At 44.9% G+C, this 25,178-nt stretch overlaps 1 protein-coding gene across 1 annotated transcript in view; it reads left to right on the plus strand.

Moving 5' to 3' along the window:
- KIF26B (kinesin family member 26B) overlaps positions 1-25,178 on the plus strand; it is a 277,322-nt gene that overhangs the window by 209,011 nt on the left and 43,133 nt on the right. Inside the window, 4 exon segments of the mRNA XM_038761100.1 lie at positions 15,636-15,842; positions 19,623-19,716; positions 20,814-21,076; positions 24,229-24,412. Coding sequence (XP_038617028.1) covers positions 15,636-15,842; positions 19,623-19,716; positions 20,814-21,076; positions 24,229-24,412 — 748 coding nt within the window.

Raw genomic sequence — 25,178 nt, forward strand, 5'->3', positions numbered from 1 at the left:
GACACATAGTGAGCACTTAACAAATACCATTAACAAAATAATAAACCACACTCCCCACTGGGAATCATTAATACTTTTAATTACCAGTGCATACTTTATAAAACTACACTGCAGTTCATTTTTTGGTATCCTGCCCACTGTTGAAGGGAAATAACCTGTCCACAAACTGAAACTTCTGCAATGTGAAAAGGAAATTATAAACAAGAAAACAAAATAAACCTCGACTCGCTGTAAGTCTGCAAAGGAGGAAGGTGATTGTTTTTCTGAGGGAAATGTATCTTAAAAATAGTAGATTTATATGCTTATTCCAATGATTGTGTGATCTTCAGTGAAGGAATCTGCTGGCATTTCCAAATAACTTTGATTTGAAATTTCTGGTAATGTTCGATAAGTTCAAAGTTTCGTATTCTGTCAGATACCTTATATGAAATTTGAATCTTTAAAACATCTTGCCCTTCGGTAAACAGTTGCCTTTAAGCTTCTGGAATCCTTTAATATAGACAGTCACAACCATCATAGTCTATATTCTTTTAGAGTGCCAAAATTGGTTTCAGCATAATAAACCTCAGAAACTCAGGAAAAATTACTTTAGGAGTCTTGATAAATCCTGTCCCGCAACAATAATTGGAGTCTGTTTTGCGGTTTATGTATCCACCTCAATCCAATGTATTGTTTAGCCTATGTTCTCTGTATCCATTTCCTTTGTTTGCAGAAGTAACTTGGCAGGGACTATAACATTGCTTTTGGTTATTCTTGGTGGCAAAAATCAGCCATCCTATTTTGCTGTTAATAATCCCAGTGAGTCTAATCATCATAAAATTACAGGTATTAGGTGACACTTCTTATAGTCTCTGTCATTAAAAGTCCTGGGATGATTTGATCTGGGAGCTGGGGGGTAGGGGAAAACCCTTAATTACAGGATTTAGGTACAGGGAGGGTGATTTTACAGAGGATGGTGACCAGCTGTTCTCCTGCCCCCGCTGAGGACCAAATAAGAGGAAGCAGATTCAAATTGCAGCATGAGAGATTTGGGTTAAATATTGTAAGGAATTTTCTGCTCAGAGGGGTTGTGGGTTCTCCAAGAGAGTCTTTCCTTCTTGGCTTTGGATGGGTAGAGGCCTTCCTCAAGGCAGGATGAATAACCAGGTGATCTGGGCCTTCCCATTCCTAGGATTCTGGTGACCTAGTAGCAAGAATTGGAAACAGAATGAATGTTGATGGTACTCTCCTGAGAACAGCACAGAATAAGTAGATGGTGGTCCCTGTTGTTTAGAGAAAAAACTGCATTTGGAATATTGTAAACCTGGCTTGCTTCCATGCCTAGCTTTTATCCCAGAGCTTTCTACTTCCCTCTCTCCAGTGGATAGTTCATACTGTTGCCTGGATAATTTGTTCTGAAACAATGTTCTGCATTCATCTTCTTGTGCTTCAAAAACCTCCAGTGGTTGCCCATTTCCCTTCACTTCAAGGAGAAACACCTGATGATTGGTTTTAATGCACTCAAACAGCTCTCTCTCCCCCCTAATTACTCCCTTTGCCACTATACTTCAGTTTGAACTCTTCATTCCTCTTAAGCTCATCTACTCACTGTGCCTCGTTTTTGTCTTTCTCAGAGTTTGGCTAACATCCTGCCCTCTTTCAGGACCTGTCCCTTCATTTCTGACAGATCACAGCTCTCCCCATCTTCAAATGCTTTCTGAAATCCCATCTCCTCCAGGAGGACTTCCCTGATTAATTTCTAATCATCTTAGTTGTATCCCACAACTGTCACCCCAGATCTTATGTACTAAGTACTTGAATACTCACAACCCCGTAGCATTTATGTGCATAGTTTATTTAATCTATTATTTCCTCCTATCAATAATATAATTTACTGTCTGCCTCTCCTGCTGGACTGTGAGTTCTTTGAATGCAGAGATCATATCTACTAGGTCTATTGTTCTCTCCCAAATGCCTATTACAATGCTCTGCATGCAGTAGATGCCCACGAAATGCAATTCATTCATTCATTCAATCGTATTTATTGAGTGCTTACTGTGTGCAGAGCACTGTACTAAGCGCTTGGGAAGTACAAGGTGGCAACATATAGAGATGGTCCCTACCCAACAGTGGGTTCACAGTCTAGAATGGGGAGACAGAGAACAAAACAAAACATATTAACAAAATGAAATAATAGAATAAATATGTACAAATAAAATAAGTAGAGTAATAAATACGTACAAACATATATACATATATACAGGTGCTGTGGGGAGGGGAAGGAGGTAAGACGGGGATGGGGAGGGAAAGGAGGGGGAGAGGAAGGAGGGGGCTCAGTCTGGAAAGGCCTCCTGGAGGAGGTGAGCTCTCAGTAGGGCCTTGAAGGGAGGAAGAGAGCTAGCTTGGGGGATGTGTGGAGGGTGGGCATTCCAGGCCAGGGGGATGACGTGGGCCGGTGGTCGATGGCGAGTGAGCCCACTGTTGGGTAGGGACTGTCTCTATATGTTGCCAACTTGTACTTCCCAAGCGCTTAGTACAGTGCTCTGCACATAGTAAGCGCTCAATAAATATGATTGATTGATTGACAGGCAAGAACGAGGCACAGTGAGGAGATTAGCGGCAGAGGAGTGGAGGGTGCGGGCTGGGCTGTAGAAGGAGAGAAGGGAAGTGAGGTAGGAGGGGCCGAAGTGATGGAGAGCCTTGAAGCCGAGGGTGAGGAGTTTTTGCCTGATATTGATAGATCCAAGGACAAACCCCCCCCCCCCCCCCGCCCGAGAATTGATTGTCCCCAGATGGTGGCTCTAGTATATATTAGGTGCAATGCACTATACTGAGCAGCTGGGAATACAAAACAGAGACATGTTATATTCTCTGCCCACAAGGAGTTTCCACTCTACTGGGGGAGGTGGACATAAAGATAATTTTCATGATCATCAATGGTATTTATTGAATGCATTCTTTGTGCAAAGCACTTTACTAAGCACTTGGGACAGTACGATACGGTACAGCAGAGATGGCAGACTCGTTACCAGCCCATAATGAGCTTACAGTCTATAGGGGGAGATTGGCATCAATATAAATAAATAATTTATAATATATAATACGTAGATATGTGTAAATAGAGTAACAGTACACAGGACACTGGAAATTTGGGAGAGGAGAAGTATTTATTGAGCACTTACTGTGTGCAGAGCACAGTACTAAGCACTTGGGAGAGTACAGTATAATAGTGTTGGTAGACACATTCTCTGCCCACAAGGAACTTACAATCTAAAGCATCACAGTCTACATCTAGAGTAGTGGCTGTAAAACCTGCAGGTTCTATCCTCTTTGGTTTTACCTTATCACCTCGATTGTTCCCAGCCTGCTCTCTGACCTCCACAAACCCAGGGAGTCGGGGTTCAGAGCATCCCCCACAATTTACACCGCTATTGGGGCTGACTGAAAGCCAATCCCCTGAGGGCCCCTCCCGCCCCCCCCATCCCTCCGATTGTCGGTCGGTTGTGGGTCCTGGCAGGCAGGAAGATCACCAAACAGCTGTCGTGGAGTCATGCAGAATCACAGGCAGGGCTGTTTACACCTCCAGAGCAGGATGGGAGGTTGACTGGCTTCCTTCCAGCTGGTCTGACCACAAGACCCATCCTGAGGCCTCGAGCTGGCCCAGAGACCATCCCAAACAAGCAAACACTGGGCCAAGTTGATGTCTCTGCGGCCTCAGGGAGACTGCTCTTGGCCCATAGGCTCAGCCTTGCTCTGTGGAGTGGGGCAGACTGCAGTTTCTAGGCAAATAAACAAAAGTGAATTTTCGCCCATCTGGTCCCCTCTCTCCCTTCTAGTCTTTTCCTGTTTGGGCCTCCTGAGAAGCAGCGTGGCCTAGTGGAAAGAGCACCAGCCTAGGAATCAGAGGACCTGGGTTCTAATCTAAGAGAAGCAACATGGCTCAGTGGAAAGAGCCCGGGCTTTGAAGTCAGAGGCCATGGGTTCAAATCCCGGCTCTTCCACTTGTCAGTTGTGTGACCTTGGGCAAGTCACCTCACTTCTCCGTGCCTCAGTTACCTCATCTGGAAAATGGGGATTAAGACTTTGAGCTCCCCGTGGAACAACCTGATCACCTTGTAACCTCCCCAGTGCTTAGAACAGTGCTTGGCACATAGTAAGCGCTTAACAAATGCCAACATTATTATTATTATTAATCCCAGCTCTGCCATTTACTTGCTGTAGGACCTAGGGCAAGTCACTTTCTTCATTGGGGATCAAATAACTCTTCTTCTTCCTACTTAGACAGTGAGCCCCATGTGGGACAAGGGCCATGTCTGACCTGTTACCTTGTATCTATTCCTGCACTTAATACAGTCCTTAGCACATAGTAAGTGCTTAACCAATGCCACTATTATTTTTGATATTAATATTATTCTGATATTGCTTTGCTTTTAAAGGTTGTGGGGAAATTGTACAGTACTAAGTAAGGTGATTGCTGGTCTCTGCTGAACAATAGAGATTTTAAACCCCTGTGAGATGGCAGCAAGTGTTCTTCTGTATGATTTTCCCAAGCACTTCACACCCATGTGGTGCTCAGTAAATACCATTAATTAATTGATTGAACTCACTGGAAACCAACACTCTGCTCAACAAAGCAATATTCACCAGACCACCACACCCCTTAGGTGTTGCTTGAAGCAAGGAGAGCAGTGACAAGTGCTACTACAGAGTTCTGCATGAAAATAAAATGCAAGTTGTAAACTGCTTTGAGGAAAGGCGCACAACCCATGTAGGGTGACAAAGAGAACTGTTTCAAGCACTTTTCTAAATGCTGGAGTAGAGGCAAGGTAAATATTTCGGACACAGTCCCTGCTCCACGTGGGGTTCTCAGGCAAAGTAGGAGGGAGAACAGGGATTGACTCCCCATTTTACAGGTGAGGAAACTGAGGCAAAGAGAAGTGAAGTGACTTGCCCAAGGCCTCACAGCAGGTAAGTAACAGAGCTGGGATTAGAACACAGGTACTCTGACTCTAAGGCCCCATGCTTTTTCCACTAGGCCATGCCACTCCTCAACTATGTAGAGAGACTAGAGGTGCAGTGGAACTGGGTAATTCATCTCACCTCACACCAGTGGCAGTGGCAGAAGGAAGAACTGAAGCCAGTCTTTCCCTTCCTTAGACCAGGCTAAGCATATCTTGTGCTGTGTACTGAGCAGGCAACTTATTGACAAGTGCTACTACTAGAGTTCTGCGTCAAAATAAAATGCAAGTTGTAAACTGCTTTGAGGAAAGACACACAACCCATGTAGGGTGACAAAGAGAACTCTTTCAGGGTGTACCCGGAAACCCCAGTGAAACAGTTTTGTGTGGTAGCTTTGAAACAAGCCTCCATTCTGGGAAAGTTTCTGGGAAATGGAAGCGAGGGTAGTTATGTCCATTCTAAAAATGCCCTGTGCAGCCTTTCTTTGTTTTGGTCTTTGAAGAAAACTTGTGATGGGAAATGCCAAGGAACCTGCTTGGTATAGTTGAGTCCTCAGTAAAGTTAGGCTGTAAAGTGAGCAAGCAGCAACAGCAGGCGATCTGTCTGAGGCCATGATAAATGGTCCTGACATTTCCCGGAGACACATCATGCTAGGAAGGCTTTATAATTCTCAGATGTTGGAGCCCACCTATTGATCAGGTGCCATTTATTAGATATTGCCACTTGCTGGAAAGAATTATACAGTCCATTCTCGGTGGCAAAATACAGATGATCACCACTCAAGTCTCCTCTTTCTTCCCAGCCTTTCTGGGGAAAGAAAATTATCATTATTTATCATGTGGCTTATGTTTTCAATGGCTTTCTATTTTTATTGCTGGAAGATAGCAGCAGAAAGAAGATGGGCCAGCCTGGCATACAAAAATTAGAAGTTAGACTCTTAAAGCAGAAACTTTGAAATGATCAAGACCTCAAGAGGCAGGAAATGTAACAGTCTGTCATGGCGCTCAGTAAAAACAAGCTCTTTGTGGGCAAGAAATGTGTCTCTTTACTGTTATATTGTGCTCTCCCAAGTGCTTAGTATAGTGCCCTGTGCACAGTAAGCACTCAATAAATTCAAGTAAATTAAATTGAATTGACCAGGATCAGTTTCTAAATGTTCACTGCATTAAAGGGATCACCAGACGTACATCGGTGTTACCAAATAGCATATTTTCAGTCAGTTGTATTTGAGTGCTTACTGCAGAACACTGTACTGAACACATGGGAGAATACAATATAACAATAAGCAGACACATTTCCTGCCCCCAATGAGCTTGCAGTTTAGGGGAGGATTATGTTCAATACGAACGTACTGAAAAAAGTCTCACTTCTAGCATCTTATCTTCAGGCCCTCAATATCTGCAGCACATAGATGCATACACACACAAATGCACCCCATTTCCCCTGTAGCCAAGGTGGGCAAAATTTGGCCTGATTCCCAAGATGCAGTGTCTTCCTATGGAAGCACTTACCTAGGCAGCCATGTGTACCCTCAGAAACACTCAGCGTGCCACAACTTTGAGAACAGCTGTGTGCCAGGAAGGCTCCCAGACAGCCATAAGCTAAATCCCCCCCGACCCTACTGTGGTCTTTCAGTGTTGGCCTGCATGCACTTACCAAGAGGCATTAAAATGGTGGCAATGTAGTCGCCAACCCATGCCCCATTCCATATAGCATATATGCCTTGTAGCTTGTCGTATCCATACCCTACTGCATATTAGTACATCAGATTGTATGCAGTTTAGACAAATCTGGTGCTATTATTTATTCACTGAGACTTTTGAGCACATAGTTTGAGCAAAGTACTGCAGTAAGTGCTGGGGAAGGTAAGGTTTGGGGATAATAATTGAGACTTCATCACTAGCCCATAGGGAGCTTGCTGTTTCACAGGGAAGGGGGCAGGAGAATTGGTGCCAATTCCCACAAGGAAAGAATTGACATGATAAAGAGGGGAACAATATTTCATCAGTGGTAATGGTAATTAGCGGCAGTACATTACAGTACTGATGTTAGGTAAGAATTCAGAAATGTGCCTGAAGACACCTTCTGTAAAAAATTACGTCATGAATGTGTTTGTCCAATGAATGCCCGAAGAATTAGCAAGATTCTGAGGTGATTATGGTAGTTGGTTTTCTGTTGGAGAATGCTGTTATTCTGTACCGTTTTTCCCAGAAGGCCTGATGGTGGGGAGCCATAACTGCTATTTCTAAACTAGCAGCTGGCTGGGCTATATGGCTCACGTTCAGGACTCCAGTGCTCCATTCATCAGGGTTAAAAGCCGGAAGCCATGGGAGACTGTCACCTACAGCTGGGAATAAGGAGAACTTGGCAGCATGTTACAAATGGGGTTGGATAAATTGTTCAAATTAGCAGGCTGAAGTATATGTGTTAGCAATAAAGAAGGCAGGACAGCAATCAACTTTTCCTAATTTCTATTGCTTTTCTGGCCAAGCAGCGTATCACGCATCTCAGGAAAAATCAGTATCAGCAGAAAGTGCAGCATTTTTCTCAACTTGAATTGAGAGCACCTATTATTTAGATGTTAAACATAAATGTAGAAATGAATTTGGCACAATAGACACCTTACTAATAGTGTCTTCTGATCTGTAAATTAAGGTCATCTGCAAGAATGCTAATTTAAAGGAGAGGCCACTGCTTTTATTGGGTTCTTCTTTTCTTGATCATTTACCTTTAGATATGTTTTCTTTTTTAATGGTATTTGTTAAGTACTTACTGTGTGCTAGGCACTGTACTAAACACTGGAGTAGACAAACCTTAATCAGGTTGGACACAGTCCATGTTCAGTTTGGGGCTTACAGTTGTAATCCCCATTTTACAAATGAGGTAAATGAAACACAGAGAAGTGAAACCAAAGTCACGTGGCAGACAAATGGTAGAACAGGGATTAGAACCAAGGTCCTTCTGACTCCCAGGCTCATGTTCTATCCACTAGGCCATGCTGCTTCTACCTATTCTTTGCTTCCTTATACATATATTAAATATTCTAGTAGTTACGCCCTGGACCCTTGAGCTCTGATGGCCCAAGTACTGGAATTTCCAACCACAACAAACCTAGTAGAAAGGCAAAATTTGATCTGCTAGGTGAAGTCCTTGGTATTCTGGATAGAGAAGATGCTCTGAATGCCTGAGGAGGTGATAAACATTGCAAATAGCTCCTATGTGTCTCCTCCACTTCCAGTTTTCTCATTTTAACAAGACTGAGAGATTTCTTAGGAGGGACCACTTCACTCTGTATAGACAACCCACAGCACATTCATTATATCATTTGATTGAGATACTAGTCATTTAAGGGCTAAGGGGATGTGAAGGCCTCGAAGGGGGTCTAAAAAGAAAGCCACAGAACTGATTACTTGGGTTTTACTACCAGCTGAGCCACTTGTCTGCGGTGTGACCTTGGGCAAATCACTTCACTTCTCTGTGCCTGTTACATCAATTGAAAATGGGGATTCAGACTGTGAACACCACATGGAACAGGGACTGTGTCTAACCTGACATTTGTGTGTATCCCAGTACTTAGTACAGTGCCTGGCACATAGCGCTTAACAAATACCGCAGTTATTAATACTGTTAGTATTACTATTATTGTTAAACCCAGATTATTGATCCCAGCCTAAATGAATTGGGGTTCAGGCAGATCTTCCCCATGGAACAGATGCCTCAAATGGGAGTTGGGGTGCAACCATTAGGTACAGTGTGCAGGACATTTTGTCAGATTACATTTTACTCAGGCTGTTAACAGCAGTTGTTCAGATTATATATTATAAATTATTTGTTTATGTTAATGTCCATCTCCCCCTCTAGACTGTAGGCTCATTATGGGCAGGGAGTGTGTCTGCCAGTCCCGTTGTAGTCTCCCAAGTTCTTAGTACAGTGCTCTGCACATAGCTCTCAGTAAATACCATTGATCTATTGATCGATTCATTGTGTAGAGCACCATACCAGGAGCTGTGGGGAATTACAAAGGAATCATTGTCAGGGCCAAACTAGAGGAGTACTGAAAGGGAAAGGGCCAGGTTTCTACCTGAGAAAAGTAACAGAAGGCAAAAGAGAGAAGGCAGAAGAGAGACTTGGCTTGCTGACTTGTTCGTTTTGAGACCTGAAGTGGGGTGTGGGGGGGCAAGTACCCACGGAATCACCTACTGTTGATGAAGCATGCATCTCAAGTTTTAATTCCACCTTTGCAATATTTTTCCATTTGACACATCGCCGTGAATGTGGACTACATTCAAAAGCGCAGTGCTCGTGAAAGTGTTCCTCAGAGAGTTACAACTTTGCATCTCCTCATTTTTGTTTCTGTGATTAGACAAGCTTTCCAACATTTTGCTTGCCTGGCTTCCTCCATGTTCTTTGCTGATTTTTGTAAACCGTCCAAATGGCAGTCTGGGAACGCAGCGCCGAAAGCCTGCAAACCCTGATGTGACCCATCAGGGCTGTGCGGTTTTTGTCCTGTCCAAACTGGATGCAACTAACCTGTAGGAGAGAAGAAACTGTTGTTGCCAAGGAATGGAGCCCTGAGCAGCAGTCCTTGCAGTGAGTCAACAGGGAGAGGGCTGGAGCCCAGAGAACCTTCCATTGGAGCTGCTCAGGCCCAAATCCCCAAAATAATAACAATAATAATTATGGTATTAAGCATTTACTTTGTGCCAGGCACTCTGCTGGGGTGTACACAAGCAAATCAGGCTTGCCACGGTCCCTGGCCCATGTGGGGTTCACAGTCTCAATCTCCATTTTACATTTGAGGTAACTGAGGCCCAGAGAAGTGAAGTGACTTGCCCAAAGTCCCTCAGCAGACAAGTGGCAGAGTCGGGATTAGAACCCATAACATTCTGACTCCCAGGCCTTCACTCTGTCCACTACGCCATACTGCAAAACAGCAGCATGGAGTCAGAGAGGACTGTTGGAAGAGTTGAGCACCAGAAATGGACAGCAGATGGACAGCAGGAACATGGGGAACTCTTAATCATCAACCAGTCCATCGGTGGTGTTTATGGAGTGCTTAGTGTGTGCAGAGCAATGTACCAGCGCTTGGCAGAACACAGTACAATAGAGGTAGTAGCCACAATTCCAGACCTCAAGGAGCTTGCAGTCTAGTGGGGACACAGGCAGTAAAATAACAGATAGGGGAAATGGCAGAGCAAAAGGATATGAGGATATGTACATAAATGCTGGAGATGGGGTGGGTATCATCCTGATTGGCCCCTTTGGCCTTTCCCCAACTCCTGCTCCCCTTTCACTGTAGGCCTGTATCCTGCAATAGGGGTAGACCCCCCACAGATTCGTACACCCAGCGGAATTAAAAAAAATGCACAAAAACATTTTCACAACCCACAGAAATACCTAGATGAAGGGAAACAGTTTTGTACTGAAACACACATATGAATACTTGACAAAAGGACACAAATGCCTGTGAGGCAGTCACAGAATAATCCATTTAGAAATACACACACACACACACACACACACACACTGTCTGTCTGTCTCTCTCTCTCTCTGTCTCTCTCTCTCTCTCTCTCACTCACTCACTCATCTCCCTTACCCTCGCCAGTTTTTTTTTAATCTTCCCATTTTTGAAGGAGAATGTTTCAGGGCTTGGGTTCACTTAAAGAGTTCAAACCGAAACTGCTGCAGTGACTACAATCGCTATGGGATTCTCCTTGGCCTTGGGACAAAACCCCCATTAGCAAATGCAATAATTAACAAAATCATTAAATCAAACTTAGGCACACACCACCACCCCCAGTTCAGATTATCACTACACCAGTAAGCTCTGGCTGGATAAATGGAGAAGCGATAAACAATAGGAAGGGAATTCAAGAAGCAAACCAGGGTGGAATTGGGGTCATTATAAAACAATTCAGAAAGGAGACACAATTCCCTGAGTCTTAGAGGACCAGATAGTTCAGCCCTAACTGTGTATCCGAGTCTAGAGCCCTAAAACCCATGCACTCTCTCGCTCTGCTGTGGCTCTCTTCACTTTGTCCTTCTTGGAAGCAAGTTTTCTTCTGTGTCATGTCTCTCTGTTCTCTGATATATAGTTCCCACCCATCTCCCTTTTGGCAGCAGCAGAAGCAGAATCAGCAACTGGTGACAGCTCATGGCCTCAGTCAGAACTCCCCAAAGCCCCACAGCAGTCCTGTCTATGCACTCCCCATCCCAGATTCCTCCACCTTTTCTGTCAGAGAGGAAGGGGGATCTTAAAGAAACAACAGCCCTCTCCTAGTCTGTTTCTGCAATGAGAGGAGAGAGAGAAAAATCCCAGAAAACAATGTTTCTCATCGGGGCTTCGTCATGCCTGGGGGATCATGGGAGAGTTCCAAGGAGACTTGGAAATAGATCTGTGGATCTAGAGAAGAGTTACTTGGGGTGTGGAACTAGGGGTGGGGCTGTGGGGAAAGGTGTCCTGCTACCTCCATCTCCTATGCTCTGTTCCTGTACTCCCTTCCAAACTTTCTTTTTTGCTCTCCTTGGTTACCATGCAGGAGACCTGAGCCTCAGAGCCCATTGGTTACTTAAAGTGGTATTAGCAAGATGAACTGGGAGCATTGATTGGTTTTTGAGAGGGGAGGAGAGACTTTTTTCATGGAGGGATTTCCCATAAAAATATTAGTCTGCAACTATTATGTACTGCATTCCAGTACCAGTGAGCAATTATCAGGACTGTTCTTCATTAACCTCAGATACAGGCCTTCCTATGATCAGTGACTGCTGGGTTGTTGATTGAGTGCTAATGCCGCCTGATAGTCTGGCTCTGCCTTGCCCACCAGTGACTGCATCGCAGTTTCCGCACCAAACCCCCGATATCTGTCCAAGAGTAACTGCTGAAATGATTAACAAGTGGAGCACAAAAACTTCCGCTCTGACTAGATCAAAAGCTGCCTAGCGCTATCCACCAAATAATTAGGTAAATGAGGACAACATGGATGCTGACCAGCAGTGGCTGGACCATGGGGGCTGCTAATCTCCTTTCTATTGAGTCAGGGCTCTGGATACTGCAGCTTCATTGTTCCACCTTGTCCTTCTGGTCATTAACTCACCCCCTCCGTCTTCCAAAGCCCCACTCCCACCGAGCCTCTGTGGGTCAAGCTGTGACCGCCGAGAGAGTTGCCGTTTGTCTCACTGTCGCTCTGTGGAGTCGGGGACGGTCTTCTCTCAGAAGGCTGTGTTTTCTGAGGGGCCTTCCCTTATGTTCCCAAGTCAGAGAGAGTGAGAGTGAGGGTGGATGTGGCCACGAAATGAGGTATTCTCTGTGCCAGAGGGAAAACCTATGGTGGGCAGTGCCCATGTCCTTGCTAATCTCCAGGGGAATCTCCTAAATCCTTTAATTACAGAGGATGAATCAGCAAGGTTTGTTTTGGACTACAGGAATCATGCTTCATAGGAAGTGGAGCAGAAAGACCCAGTTTCATGGCTTTAAGGAGAAAAACACCCATTAACAAAGCCAAACTGCAAGGAAAGGAAAGTGGTCTTGCTTTTTTCTGACCCAGGATTCAATTAACTTTAAAGGGACCAAGTGTCTGTCTGTGTCTCTCTCTCTGTCTCTCTCTCTCTCTCTCTCTTCAGCTGAGATCTTCACTGTTGGGTGTTAATATTCATTAGGAAGCAGGGGCTCTCCTCTTAGGAGAACGAACCTGAAGATTCAGCTCTGCCTTCCTCCTCCCTGCCACGGTTTCCTTCCTGGATCTGCTCTGTGTTTGGAGTGATTTCCTCTGGTTACCTAGAAATTGCCCACAAAATTGTGGAAAGAGAAGTGCAATGGGCCGTGGGCCTCCATCAGTTCTGCCTGGAGTAGTGGCATCTCTGCATCCCAGTGTTTGCTCTCAGGGCTGGGGAGATCTGCTTGCACAGACTCTCCGGGTTCTGCTTTTGTGTCATGTTGCAGCATAGCTGTGTGTTTAGTGCCGGGGCACCTGCAGCCTCTGCTTATTCTTGGGGTGTAGAGTTCTAGGGGTTTCCATATTTCCACCTAATCTCTCTCCTCTCAATCATGGTTTTTAAATAAGGGTTAACCTTGGTGTGGGGGTGGTGCGTGATAAATGAAATTTTACTGTGGACCTCTCCCCTTTCCTGGAAACACCATCTCATGTTGATTTTACTGACATGGAGAGTACAGTACAACAGAGTTAACAGATATGTCACTGCCCACAAGCCTAGAGACGTCCCATGGATTAGAGGGGTGACTGCTTCACTCAAACAGCTGGCTGGACACACACACACACACACACACACACACACACTCACTCTCCACCCCCCATCCCCATTCACCCACTATCTTCCCATCCTCTACTGGAGATGTGGGAGCATGTGCTATCTTTAACCTTTAGGTCTGTTTTGTGGTCAGCAGGACATCAGTTGGCTTTAGCATAGAGAAGCCCAGCTTCTTTCTTGAAAAAAGAAGGTTGACAGAGGTGTACCATGGTTTCAGGCACACGATGCATAATGAGAGAAGGGCAGTCAGAGTTGGTCATCCTTACTGGAACACGTTAGAATAAATTGTTTCAAAGACGAGTTAAAGGCCTGTGGAGAAGCAGCATGACCTAGTGGGAAGAGCACAGGGCGGGGAGTCAGAGGACCTGGTTTTTATTCTTGATGCCACCACTAGTCTGCTGTGTGACCTCGGGCAAGTCACTTATCTTCTCTGTGCTTCAGTTACCTCTTCTGTAAAATGGGGATTAAGACTGTGAGGACCATGCGGGACGTGAACTGAGCACAACCTGATTATCTTGTATCTACGCCAGCATTTAGTATATTGTCTGGTGCATAGTAACTGATTAATCAATCAATCAATCATATTTATTGAGAGCTAACTGTGTACAGAGCACTGTACTAAGTGCTTGGGAAGTACAAGTTGGCAACATATAGAGACGGTCCCTACCCAACAGTGGGCTTACAGTCTAGAACGGGGAGACAGAGAACAAAACCAAACATATTAACAAAATAAAATAAATAGAATAGATATATACAAGTAAAATAAATAGAGTAATAAATACATACAAACATATATACATATACAGGTGCTGTGGGGAAGGGAAGGAGGTAAGGCGGGGAGGGGGAGGAGGGGGAGAGGAAGGAGGGGGCTCAGTCTGGGAAGGCCTCCTGGAGGAGGTGAGCTCTCAGTAGGACCTTGAAGGGAGGAAGAGAGCTAGCTTGGCGGATGTGCGGAGGGAGGGCATTCCAGGCCAGGGGGATGACGTGGGCTGGGGGTCGACAGCAGGACAGGAGAGAACGAGGCACAGTGAGGAGGTTAGCAGCGGAGGAGTGGAGGGTGCGGGCTGGGCTGGAGAAGGAGAGAAGGGAGGTGAGAGGTAGGAGGGGGCGAGGTGATGGAGAGCCTTGAAGCCAAGGGTGAGGAGTTTCTGCCTGATGCGTAGGTTGATTGGTAGCCACTGGAGATTTTTGAAGAGGGGAGTAACATGCCCAGAGCGTTTCTGGACAAAGACAGTCCGGGCAGCGGCGTGAAGTATGGATTGAAGTGGGGAGAGACAAGAGGATGGGAGATCGCAGAGGAGGCTGATACAGTAATCCAGACAGGATAGGATGAGAGCTTGAACGAACAGGGTAGCGGTTTGGATGGAGAGGAAAGGGCAGATCTGGGCAATGTTGCGGAGAGACATTTTGGTGACGGCTTGGATGTGAGGGGTGAACGAGAGAGCGGAGTCAAGGATGTCACCACGGTTGCGGGCTTGTGAGATGGGAAGGATGGTAGTGCCGTCAACAGTGATGGGAAAGTCAGGGAGAGGGCAGGGTTTGGGAGGGAAGACAAGGAGTTCAGTCATCTCCCGGGTGACTGTGGGCAAGTCACTTGACTTCTCTGTGCCTCAGTTCCCTCATCTGTAAAAATGTGGATTAAGACTGTGAGCCCCATGTGGGACATGGACTGTGTCAAACCTTATTAATTTGTGTCTATCCCATTGCTTAGTACAGTGCTTAGAACATAGTAATAATTTAGCAGATACCATTTAACAATTAACAATATCATCTCCTATAACCCACACTAATACTCTTCCTTCCACAACACAAAATCGCATCTTCTTATGAGTGCACCTAATCATTTTTGAAACACATTTTTTTTTTTTTATCATACAGGCCCTCTGAGCACATTTCAAATGCTGACAGTTAAATGCAGGCCATTTTGCATCCCCTTAATGATGACACTAATATCTGTAGGGTTCATCTGCATGAGCCCTGATGAGAGTATAAAAGAGTAACTGATGGAGCTAACTTTTTGTGCTGACTTTATTGATTTGTGAGCTTCATAGGAACCACACCAGTCTTGATAGTTTAGCAGCCCAGATTACCTTTTTATCTATTTAATTGGGTCGCCAGGGAATGGTTAATTTTCCATTTATATTAATAGCAAGACCAAGAAAGAAATGTTCTACCTCTGTATCGAAGTAATAGAGACATCAGAATGTTCTGCCTGGTAATTATAAATACACCAATTTTTTTTTCCTGGGCCCAGAGAGGATTATGTTCCTACTTCATTTCACCATAATTTATCAGTGGAAAGTCCAAGGCTGTCAAGTGTATTTATGTGTCTGACACTTATGATATTCCTGTATCTTCAAGTATTCAATGAGAATGTAGCTCCCACCGATGATCAGATTCATGTGGTTTCTCTTCTACGTGTTTCCTGACAGGTGAAAGTCATGGTACGCATGTGTTCTACACTCGCCAGGGACACATCTGAGTCCAGCTCCTTTTTAAAGGTGGATCCGCGGAAGAAGCAGATCACCCTGTACGACCCTTTGACTTGTGGGGGTCAGAACACCTCCCAGAAAAGAGGCAACCAGGTTCCCCCCAAGATGTTTGCCTTTGATGCTGTTTTCCCCCAAGATGCATCTCAGGTAGGTGACATGTGCCTCTGGTCAACCCTTCTCAGTCAATAGTATTAAATGAGCATTTATTTGCAGAGTTCTGTACTAAGTGTTTGGGATAGTACGGTACAACTTCTTGTTAATTGGGACCCTTGTTCTGGAGAACATTCATGCAGGAACCATTTCTAGAGCACCCCCTCCTCTCCATCCAGTTGGACAACAGCAGAAAAATCTTCCCCTTAACAGCTGTGGGGAACTTGGAAAACGAAGTTGAAAGCTTAGGTTCGCATCTGAAAATCTGCCATTCCAGGCATTGCTCCATTGTCAGGCCATAGAAGAACTAAGGAGGTCCAGAGAAGGATAGTTAAATAGAGCAATTTCTACATGAGGATAGTGTGAAAAGATATGGAGTGTTAAACCTGGAAAAATCAGGCCGAGAAAGGACAAGACTGAAACTTGCAGATTTGTGAAAGCGGAGGGGTGTTCTTGGGAATTGTTGTTCACCAAATCACAAAGCTTCAAAACAAAAGGGCACAAATTGAAATTCAAGAGGGGTAGATTCAAAACAAATGGAAGAAAACCTATTCACTAAGAAGGCCAGTCCATCAATGAATAGAATGCCCACTAGGTTCAGAGTACTGTATGAAGCATTTGGGAGAATACAGTAGAATCAGAAGAAATGATCTCTGCCGCCTTCAAGTGTCTTGTGAGGAAGACAGACACTACAGTATATTGCAGCAAGCTGAAGACAGGCACTGAAAATATCAGTAGATTCAGCAAAGGTTTCAATAAATTCATGGATGGGGGTTCCATAATGCTCTGGAGGGAAAGCTAGAGATGTAGAAGGAAAAGTTGGACAAGGGTTAAATGAATACATTTTTGATAGGCTCACAGTGGTTAGTAAAGTGAAAATTTAAGTATGTCAGGAGGTATACTCAAACCCATGAGAAGAAATATCAAGGACAGTCATCTTACTATTTCTGTAAGTACTCTTTGTTTCTCACCAGCAGAAGTATTAAATTCTGGACTGAACAGACCATAGCCTTGATGTAGCAATGGCGTTTTTTATGTTTCTGTGTTGTTATTCTTAAACACAGTTCCGTGAGGTCAGGTGTTTCCTAAGAAACTGGCTGATTAATTATGGTTACAAAACGTCCAGCTTTGTCTGTACCCTGTTTTATTAAATGGTATTTGTAAAGTGCTTACTGTGTGCCAGGCACTGTAATTGTGCTGGAGTAGATACAAGATAATCAGGTTGGACCCAGTCCCTGTCCCACATTGGGCCTAGGGTCTTAATCCCATTTTACAGATAAGGAGATTGATGCATAAAGAAGTTAAGTGACTTGCCCACGGGCACACTCAGCAGGCAAGTGGCAGAGCTGGGATTATACCCAGCTCTGCTCTTTCCCATAGGCCACACTGTTCTCAGATGAATGAGTATTCCTCAGATGAAGGAATTGTTCAGTTTTCCTTTCCATTATCCTTTTAAGTCTCACTCCATGGGATCACTCATCTAAACCCAACATTGAAACTAATAAAAAATTGATACACTGTTTAATTAACACTATTTAATTAAAGCCATTAAAACTTTTCAGAAACCGTTGCCCATAAGTTATGAGAAATCCAAAGCAAATAATAAATAAAGCTGTTGCTATTAATGAGTTTTAGATTTATTTGTGGAAAAGGAGCCATTTCTCTTGCTTCTTCTTTGTGTACGCCATGAGCCCGCTGCCCAAGAAACACCAAACAAGCAGCCGCTATTTTGGTTTGGCTGATTTTGCAATGTTTTGCCTTGCTGCCGCACATTTCCCCTGGCACATTGACCTTTATGCCTGCAAACCCAGACACATGGCATAACACACCCACCTTCATTAGCATATACCACCTATTTACCCATACAGACATCCCTACTGGGTACTAGGTAGGCAATGATTACCCCTGCCAAGTGGATCAGCCATGTCCTAGCATGGCCTCTGTCTTATTTTGGACAGGAGCCTCCTTGAAGTATAGGTGCCCCGCCACCCCCAACACAGACAGACACAAACACACATGCACGTTCTGCAGCTTGACCTAGAACGAGGTTTAGAATGAAGGCCGGAACCCAGGAGCAGGACCTGGGTTTTAATCCTCTCTGATGCTTGTCTGATGTACCTCAGTTCCCTCATCTGTAAAATGGAGATTAAGACTGTGAATCCTGTGTGAGGCAGGGGACTGTGTCCAACCTGACAAATTTGTATCTACCCCAGCACGTAGTACAGTGCCTGGCACATAGTAAGTGCTTAAAGAATACCACAATAATCATTGTCATTGTTATTATTAAATCTGTGTGCACCCCTCTGATCTGAGGGTCTCAGTGACCCTCTGTGGAGAAGCCAAGAGTCCCCAGACCTGGATCGATGTGTCACCTGCTCTTGGATTCAGAGGCCTGAAGCTGCAGTTGGCTTTCAGTTCTACTTTCACCCTTGCCTGGGTGGGCTAGCTGTTCCATGGGTTAAAATCTCAATTCTGCCGATGACAGTGTAAATACAGATGAAGTGCTACATTCATTGTGGTGCATTTTCCCTTCTGTAAATCAAGGAATCTCTGGATCTCTATCCAGGGTATATGGTTTCATTACCTTTGTGGCTTCAACTTTGCAGGATAAAACAGTCAGCCTCCGGTATATTTATTTAAAGGAGAAGATGGTTCTTTTCTGTAAGGAAGAAAAACAAGAGCTTTATGAAGCAGAGAAATCATTGCTGCTTCTCAGCTGTGCATGCACAGAAACGCTCATCCTGGTTCTCAAGGGAGAGTGCTAGAATGGTCGAGGGATTTTCTTTTGGGTGAGAGATTGTGTGGAACCTCGTGTACTGTATTAAAGGCCTGGATGACCAGTGAGATACCCTGTATTCACCAGGAGTTGGTATGTGTGCTACAGTCAGGGAGGAAAACAAATTGAATTTTGAAGGCCTAGGTCTGCGCAACCTGCAGCTGAATAACTTTATTCAGTGCTTTTTCATTTTTTTTTCCTGATTCCCATTGGGAGAAACAGGGCTGTGGTTATTGCAAAACAGCAAGGTTTGCCCAGGCAGTGAATGCTTCACTGAAGTTCTGATTCAAATCCCTAAATAAAAAAACAAAGGGAAAGCGATTTACTGACTAACATCATTCTGCAACCTCTGGGAATTGCACAGATCGTGAGAGGATTTTGGCTCTTGGTACAGTAATCAGTCAATTGGTAGTTTTTATTAAGCACTACTCTGTGCAGAGCACTTTTCTAAGTGCTTGGGGGAGTGCTTAAGGGGCAGTAGACATGATCCCTGCCCTTAAGGAGATTACAATTTAACGGGCGAGACAGACACTAAAAGAAATTATAGATACGAGGAAGCAACCGAGTTTAAAGATATGGGCACAGCGGGTTGATCCATCTGATGTAACCGACCTTGGGGCTGGCTGCCAGACTCCTAGCATGGCACCTTCAGATTACTAAGTCCTCTACTGATTTTAAGGCTTACATCCAACCCTGCCCCAACTGTAGCCACCCTTAGGTGAGGGTCTGCTCATCCTAATGCTAAATGGATTTCAGGTTTATCACTTCTATCCGAGGGGCTGTGAATGAGAAACATGCAGGCTGGGCTGATAGCCCACAAAAGTGTGCTGTGGCAGGCGCTTCAGCCAGAGGGGAGTTATTGACTGATTGACTAGTTATTGATTGATTGACTGGCTCCAGGATCCACAGCATGGTGATGAATTCCACTGTTCCATATTGTTCACAACCCCACCGATGCTGGTTGGCTCATCCCTCATTCAGCCCTCTTCTGCTCATGACAGGCCGAAGTGTGCGCAGGGACGGTGGCGGAGGTGATCCAGTCCGTCGTGAATGGGGCTGACGGTTGCGTGTTCTGTTTTGGCCACGCCAAGCTGGGTTCGTATTGGCTTCCTTTGTTTGAGGTGCTGCTCATGTAGAACACCCTGCCTTTGGAAGAGTTATCACCGAATGGGGTGGGTGAAAATGTCGGGGAGAGAGACGACTCCTTAAAATGATTTGGAATGTGTTTGCTGCAACTGTATTTTCTGATCACCTGAGCTCAGTGCCTGTTAGTGACCAGAGCTATCTGAACAATTCCACTCTTTTTCCTTGTTCCAACCCTTTTCCCTTTCTCACAGAGCCACAAATTCCCACAGCCACACATTTTCACTCCCCTTTCCCAATGATTGTAAACTCAGCACCAAAACACTTGTCTCACCACCACCTGCTGTTCCTAGCCCTTATCTTGGGCTCACCACAGGCACTGAGCGGTCCCCTCTCCCCAGCGGGACGGACAGGTCCTGTGGGGCGCAAGGCCCTGATTCCAGCCTCAGATGCAGACCCTGCCTCAGGTGCTCTTTGCCACCTCAGCCCCTCCCTCTGGTCGTGATCTAAAATCCAAGCAGTGATTCGGATTTGAGTGAAAACATACAGAGCCCTTAACTCAATAAAGGACATAATGTCTACATATGGGAGTGTGTTCTTTTGGGTGGCTATAAACGGAACTTGAGTAACGATGAAAGACTTGGGAACTCTTGCCCCTCAGCTGCATGTAACACAATACAGAAACCAACATGCATCTTGTACTGAAGCATCTTTTCTCTGAGAAAAGTCCAATTCCGTTTTGTCATCCGCCCTTACTCTCATGTTCCAGGCAGACGGCATTTTATAAGCAGGGCTGGGAATATTTTCTTTTCCTGGCAAAGATTTGTTAGGAATTGCCAGCTGAGCCGACAGTGGGTCACTTTGCCCTTTCTCCAATCTTTCCTTTTCTCTACCTTCCTCCTCTTTTAATGGTATTTCTTAAGCACGTACTATATATCATGCACTGAACTAAGCACTGGGGTAGCTACCCCTTCCCTTCCCTTCCGTTGACTCTTCCCCTTCTCCCGCATGTGGCACATGAACTCCTTGTCGAGCCCATTTAGGAACAGGTTGCCCAGACAGAGACTTATCCGGTTTCATCTTCCATCTCCCCTCTCTGGCCTGGGCAGGGAAATCCTACACCATGATCGGGGAGGACGATTCCATGCAGAACCTGGGCATCATCCCTTGTGCCATCTCCTGGCTCTTTAAGCTAATCAACGAACGCAAAGAGAAGACGGGGGCCCGATTCTCGGTCCGGATATCGGCTGTCGAAGTGTGGGGGAAAGAAGAAAACCTGAGGGACTTGCTTTCCGAGGTGGCCACGGGCAGCCTGCAGGACGGTCAGTCTCCCGGCGTCTACCTCTGCGAGGACCCCATCTGTGGCATGCAGGTGACTGATTGCTCTCGGGACTCTCCCGGACCTCAGACGCCGCGGTGGTTCGATTCCAGAATGATTCCAAATGTAAACTTTATAGGCTTAAAAGTGTTTACTCTAAAGCAGACTGGAACTTTATAGCCCACAGCTGTGGGGCCATCTGCTCTTCTGGACTAAATATTTGTACCTTGAAGCTAATTGACAGTGAGCAGGGAGCACAACTGCTATAACGGCTGAGGTAAATTGAATTCACCTTCTCCGTTTAACAAAGGAAAGGGATACTTCTTTTATTTAACAACAAACTGAAATATTTACAGCATGGCACAAATAGCCAAGGCTATTATTGTAGGTGTTTATTAGTCTATAAACTACGTCCTTGGCATTCGTTTATAGAGGAATTGCTAATGCTTCAAGAGGAACTAATAACCACTCTCCGGTCAGAGTCAAGATAGAAATGTTAAGGTGGGGAGGCTGAGAATAGCTCCTTTCTCCTCAGGATGAATCTCCAACAGCCTGAAATTTCTCTTGGCCAGCTGAAGTGAGCAAGCACGTTCCAAACGTTTCTACCATTAATACAAGCTCTCCCTAACTCTTTCCACAACACCACATCGACCTGCTTAGTGAGATACTGCTGTTTTAGCTATAGATTCAACCTGCTTCCTATACTAGGCTACACTGTAGTCACAGCCATATTTATTGAGCACCAGCGTGGTGTGGGCCATTGTGCCATGTATTTGAGAAATACAGAATAACGAAGCGACGTGTTCCCTGTCCACAAAGACTGTATTACATTTGAGTGGGTTTGTGCTCTAATGTATGTTGAGATGTCAGCACACATAAAAATATACTATATAAAAATGATAGTAGCTCAGAACCATAGTCTGTCCCCCTTAATATTCTGTCTGACAGTGGCCAGAGGGTACTTAGAGGAACTGAATGGTGCTTAGACTAATGAGACTGATGGTTTTTGAAAAGAAAATATTTCAAAGTGGAGCTGGTCTTGAGTATGGGGGGAGGGGAGGAAATGTCATTGCATCTTGATAATCACACTTAGTTCTAGTCAGAATGAAAACTCACTGAGAAAAACACTGCCTTCAGGACAATCATGTGTATTCATTGGTATTCATGTGTAATGGAATTGATCCTTCAGACTATAAACACAAAATTCCTTCTCAGAATTTTGTTTGCATTTTCAAGACTGCCCGAATATTTTGCATAAATCACATTCTGCAATTTGTTTATTTTGTGGGTCATTCAGTGGAAATATTCTCAATTTTAACCCTAAAAAATAGAAGCTATTTGTAGAAACTGAGGGGGACATCTCTAATCCTAGGAGGAAATTTTTCACCTTTTACTCCTGCTTTATTTATTTTATTTTGTTAGTATGTTTGGTTTTGTTCTCTGTCTCCCCCTTTTAGACTGTGAGCCCACTGTTGGGTAGGGACTGTCTCTATATGTTGCCAATTTGTACTACCCAAGCGCTTAGTACAGTGCTCTGCACATAGTAAGCGCTCAATAAATACGATTGATGATGATGATGCTTATTTTTGTTCTAATTATGATTACTAGTATGGGGTTTGATGGGTCTTATTAGGGGTTAAGCACTCTACTAAGTGCTGGGGTAGTAGCAATACAGTTGGGTGGACACAGTCTCTGTCCCACACGGGGCTCAATCTCTAGCAGGGAGAAGAGACATTGAATTCCTGTTTTACAGATGAGGAAAATGAGGCACAGAGAAGTTAAATGACTTGCCCAAGGATACACAGCAGGCAACTGGTAGAGTCGGAATTAGAACCCAGAACCCAAGAGTGATTAAGATGTAATGGTTGGCCAGTTCCATTGATAAAGAGAGGCTAAGAAGATCACAGACTTTGTGTATAAAATTCTTCATCAATGGAACTGGCCAACCATTACATTTTAATCACCCTTGGACTGCCACACAGACATTAATTTTAGAGGCCTTAGTTACTTCTCAGAGAAGCAGCATGGCCTAGTGGCAAGAGCATGGGCTTGGGAGTCAGAGGTCATGGGTACTAATCCTGACTCTGCTACTTGTCAGCTGTGTGACTTTGGGCAAGTCACTTAACTTCTCTGTGCCTCAGTTACCTCATTTGTAAAATGGGGATTAAGACTGTGAGCCCCACGTGGGACAACTGATTACCATGTATGTACTCCAGCGCTTAGAACAGTGCTCAGCACATAGTAAGTGCTTAACAAATACCATTACCACTAAATAATAATTATTATTGTTCTCCAAAGAGCCAAAGAATGACTGTTGTTAAGCACTTACTGTGCACCAGGCACTGTACTAAACCCTGGGGTAGATACAAGCTAATTCGATTGGACACAGTACATGTCCCACATGGGGCTCACAGTCCTAATCCCCATTTTACAGATGAGATAACTGAGGCACAGAGGTGTTAATCAACATGCCCTTGATCACCCAGCAGACAAGTGGCAGAGCCAGGGTTAGAATCCAGGTCCTCTTACTCCCAGGCCTGTGATCTTTCCACTTAGGCGTGGTTTTTGGATGACAGTCTACTTTCATGCTCCTGATATTATCATAAATCAACAGTCTCCGGCTAGAGCGAGCGTAGGTTGCCCCTTTGGATGGACCTTATCCCTCCTACCTTGATCACCCAGCATAGGATTCTTTGCTCACTGAGCCCCTTTAACAGAGGGGTCCTTTGAGGAATCAGATGTGGGTGAGAGTGCTCTCTCCTGCTTCATCGAAAAGGTGTGCTTAGACCCAAGAGCCAAATTCCCAATCAATCAATCGTATTTATTGAGCGCTTACTGTGTGCAGAGCACTGTACTAAGCACTTGGGAAGTACAAGTTGGCAACATACAGAGACAGTCCCTACCCAGCAGTGGGCTCACAGTCTAGAAGGGGGAGACAGAGAACAAAACCAAACATATTAACAAAAAGGTTTCCCAGGCTGAGGTGCCAGGGAAACCCAGCATCAAGTCCAAAGGCCAAGGAGAGGAGCATAGAGATGGAGAGCGTGACGGATTTCACAGTGGCTCAAGAAATAGGCAACTGGGGTTCAGGCTGACGTTGACGTCCCTGCTCCTGGGCTTTCACAATGGGGAACTGAATTGTGTTTGTGTTTCCAGCTGTTTCCTTCTTTCTCCTTCTGAGTGAACTCTTGGCTTGCGTCCTGCAGCTCCAGAACCAGAGTGAGCTGCGAGCTCCCACTGCGGAAAAAGCTGCCTTCTTCCTCGATGCGGCCATTGCCTCCCGCCGCAGCAACCAGAGGGACTGCGATGAAGAGGACCACAGAAACTCCCACATGCTCTTCACACTGCACATCTACCAGTACCGCATGGAAAAGAGTGGAAAAGGTGGAAGTAAGTCAGCTGAACCTCCTTTTCTCCCTTACTTCCTCCCTTCATCCCCCTTCCCCATCCTTCTCTTCACTGGGAGCATTTAAATAAATGGAAAATCAGAAGAAAAGGGGTGACTTCAGGGAATCCCTTACAGAATCCTTGGCAGTGGATTTTTTCTGGTAATGTGAGCAGAGCACAGGACTGAAGTGCTTGGGAGACAGTGATAAAAGCCGAAGGATTCCTGTCTGCAAGGAGGAATTATGGGGCTTATGGGGGTGCAATGTGTCTGTTTATTGTTGTATTGTACTCTCCCAAGTGCTTAGTACAGTGGTCTGCACACAGTAAGTGCTCAAACATGATTGAATGATTGGGGGAGATGGAGATGCAAATGATTTGCAAATAGTGGGAGAAGGAGAAAGAACAATACCTCAACTGTTGATAGCAGGATTGTGGCAGGATAAATGGAAATTAATTTGAAGTCAGTCAGTGGTGTGTGTAGAGCACTGTACTAAGTGTTTAAGAGAGTACAATACAGCAGAGTTGATAGACACATTCCTAGCCATGTCATTATATACATATGACCTAAGGAATGGAGGCAGCCTCAGAGGTGGAGTGGGTGCTGAGGAGTTCTTTAAGTGTAGTATTGCAAATGCCTTTCTTTGAAGTTACTGTATGAGCGAGGTAGTGTTCACAACCTTGGATTTTTCTTCTTCTTTGGCCCATCCCCAGCTTTGGTATCTGTCTCTCAGCTTGATCCGCAGGTCATGACAAAGCTTTTAGTCGGCTT

This window comes from Tachyglossus aculeatus, chromosome 19 (assembly GCF_015852505.1).
Source record: "Tachyglossus aculeatus isolate mTacAcu1 chromosome 19, mTacAcu1.pri, whole genome shotgun sequence".
Lineage (NCBI taxonomy): Eukaryota > Metazoa > Chordata > Mammalia > Monotremata > Tachyglossidae > Tachyglossus > Tachyglossus aculeatus.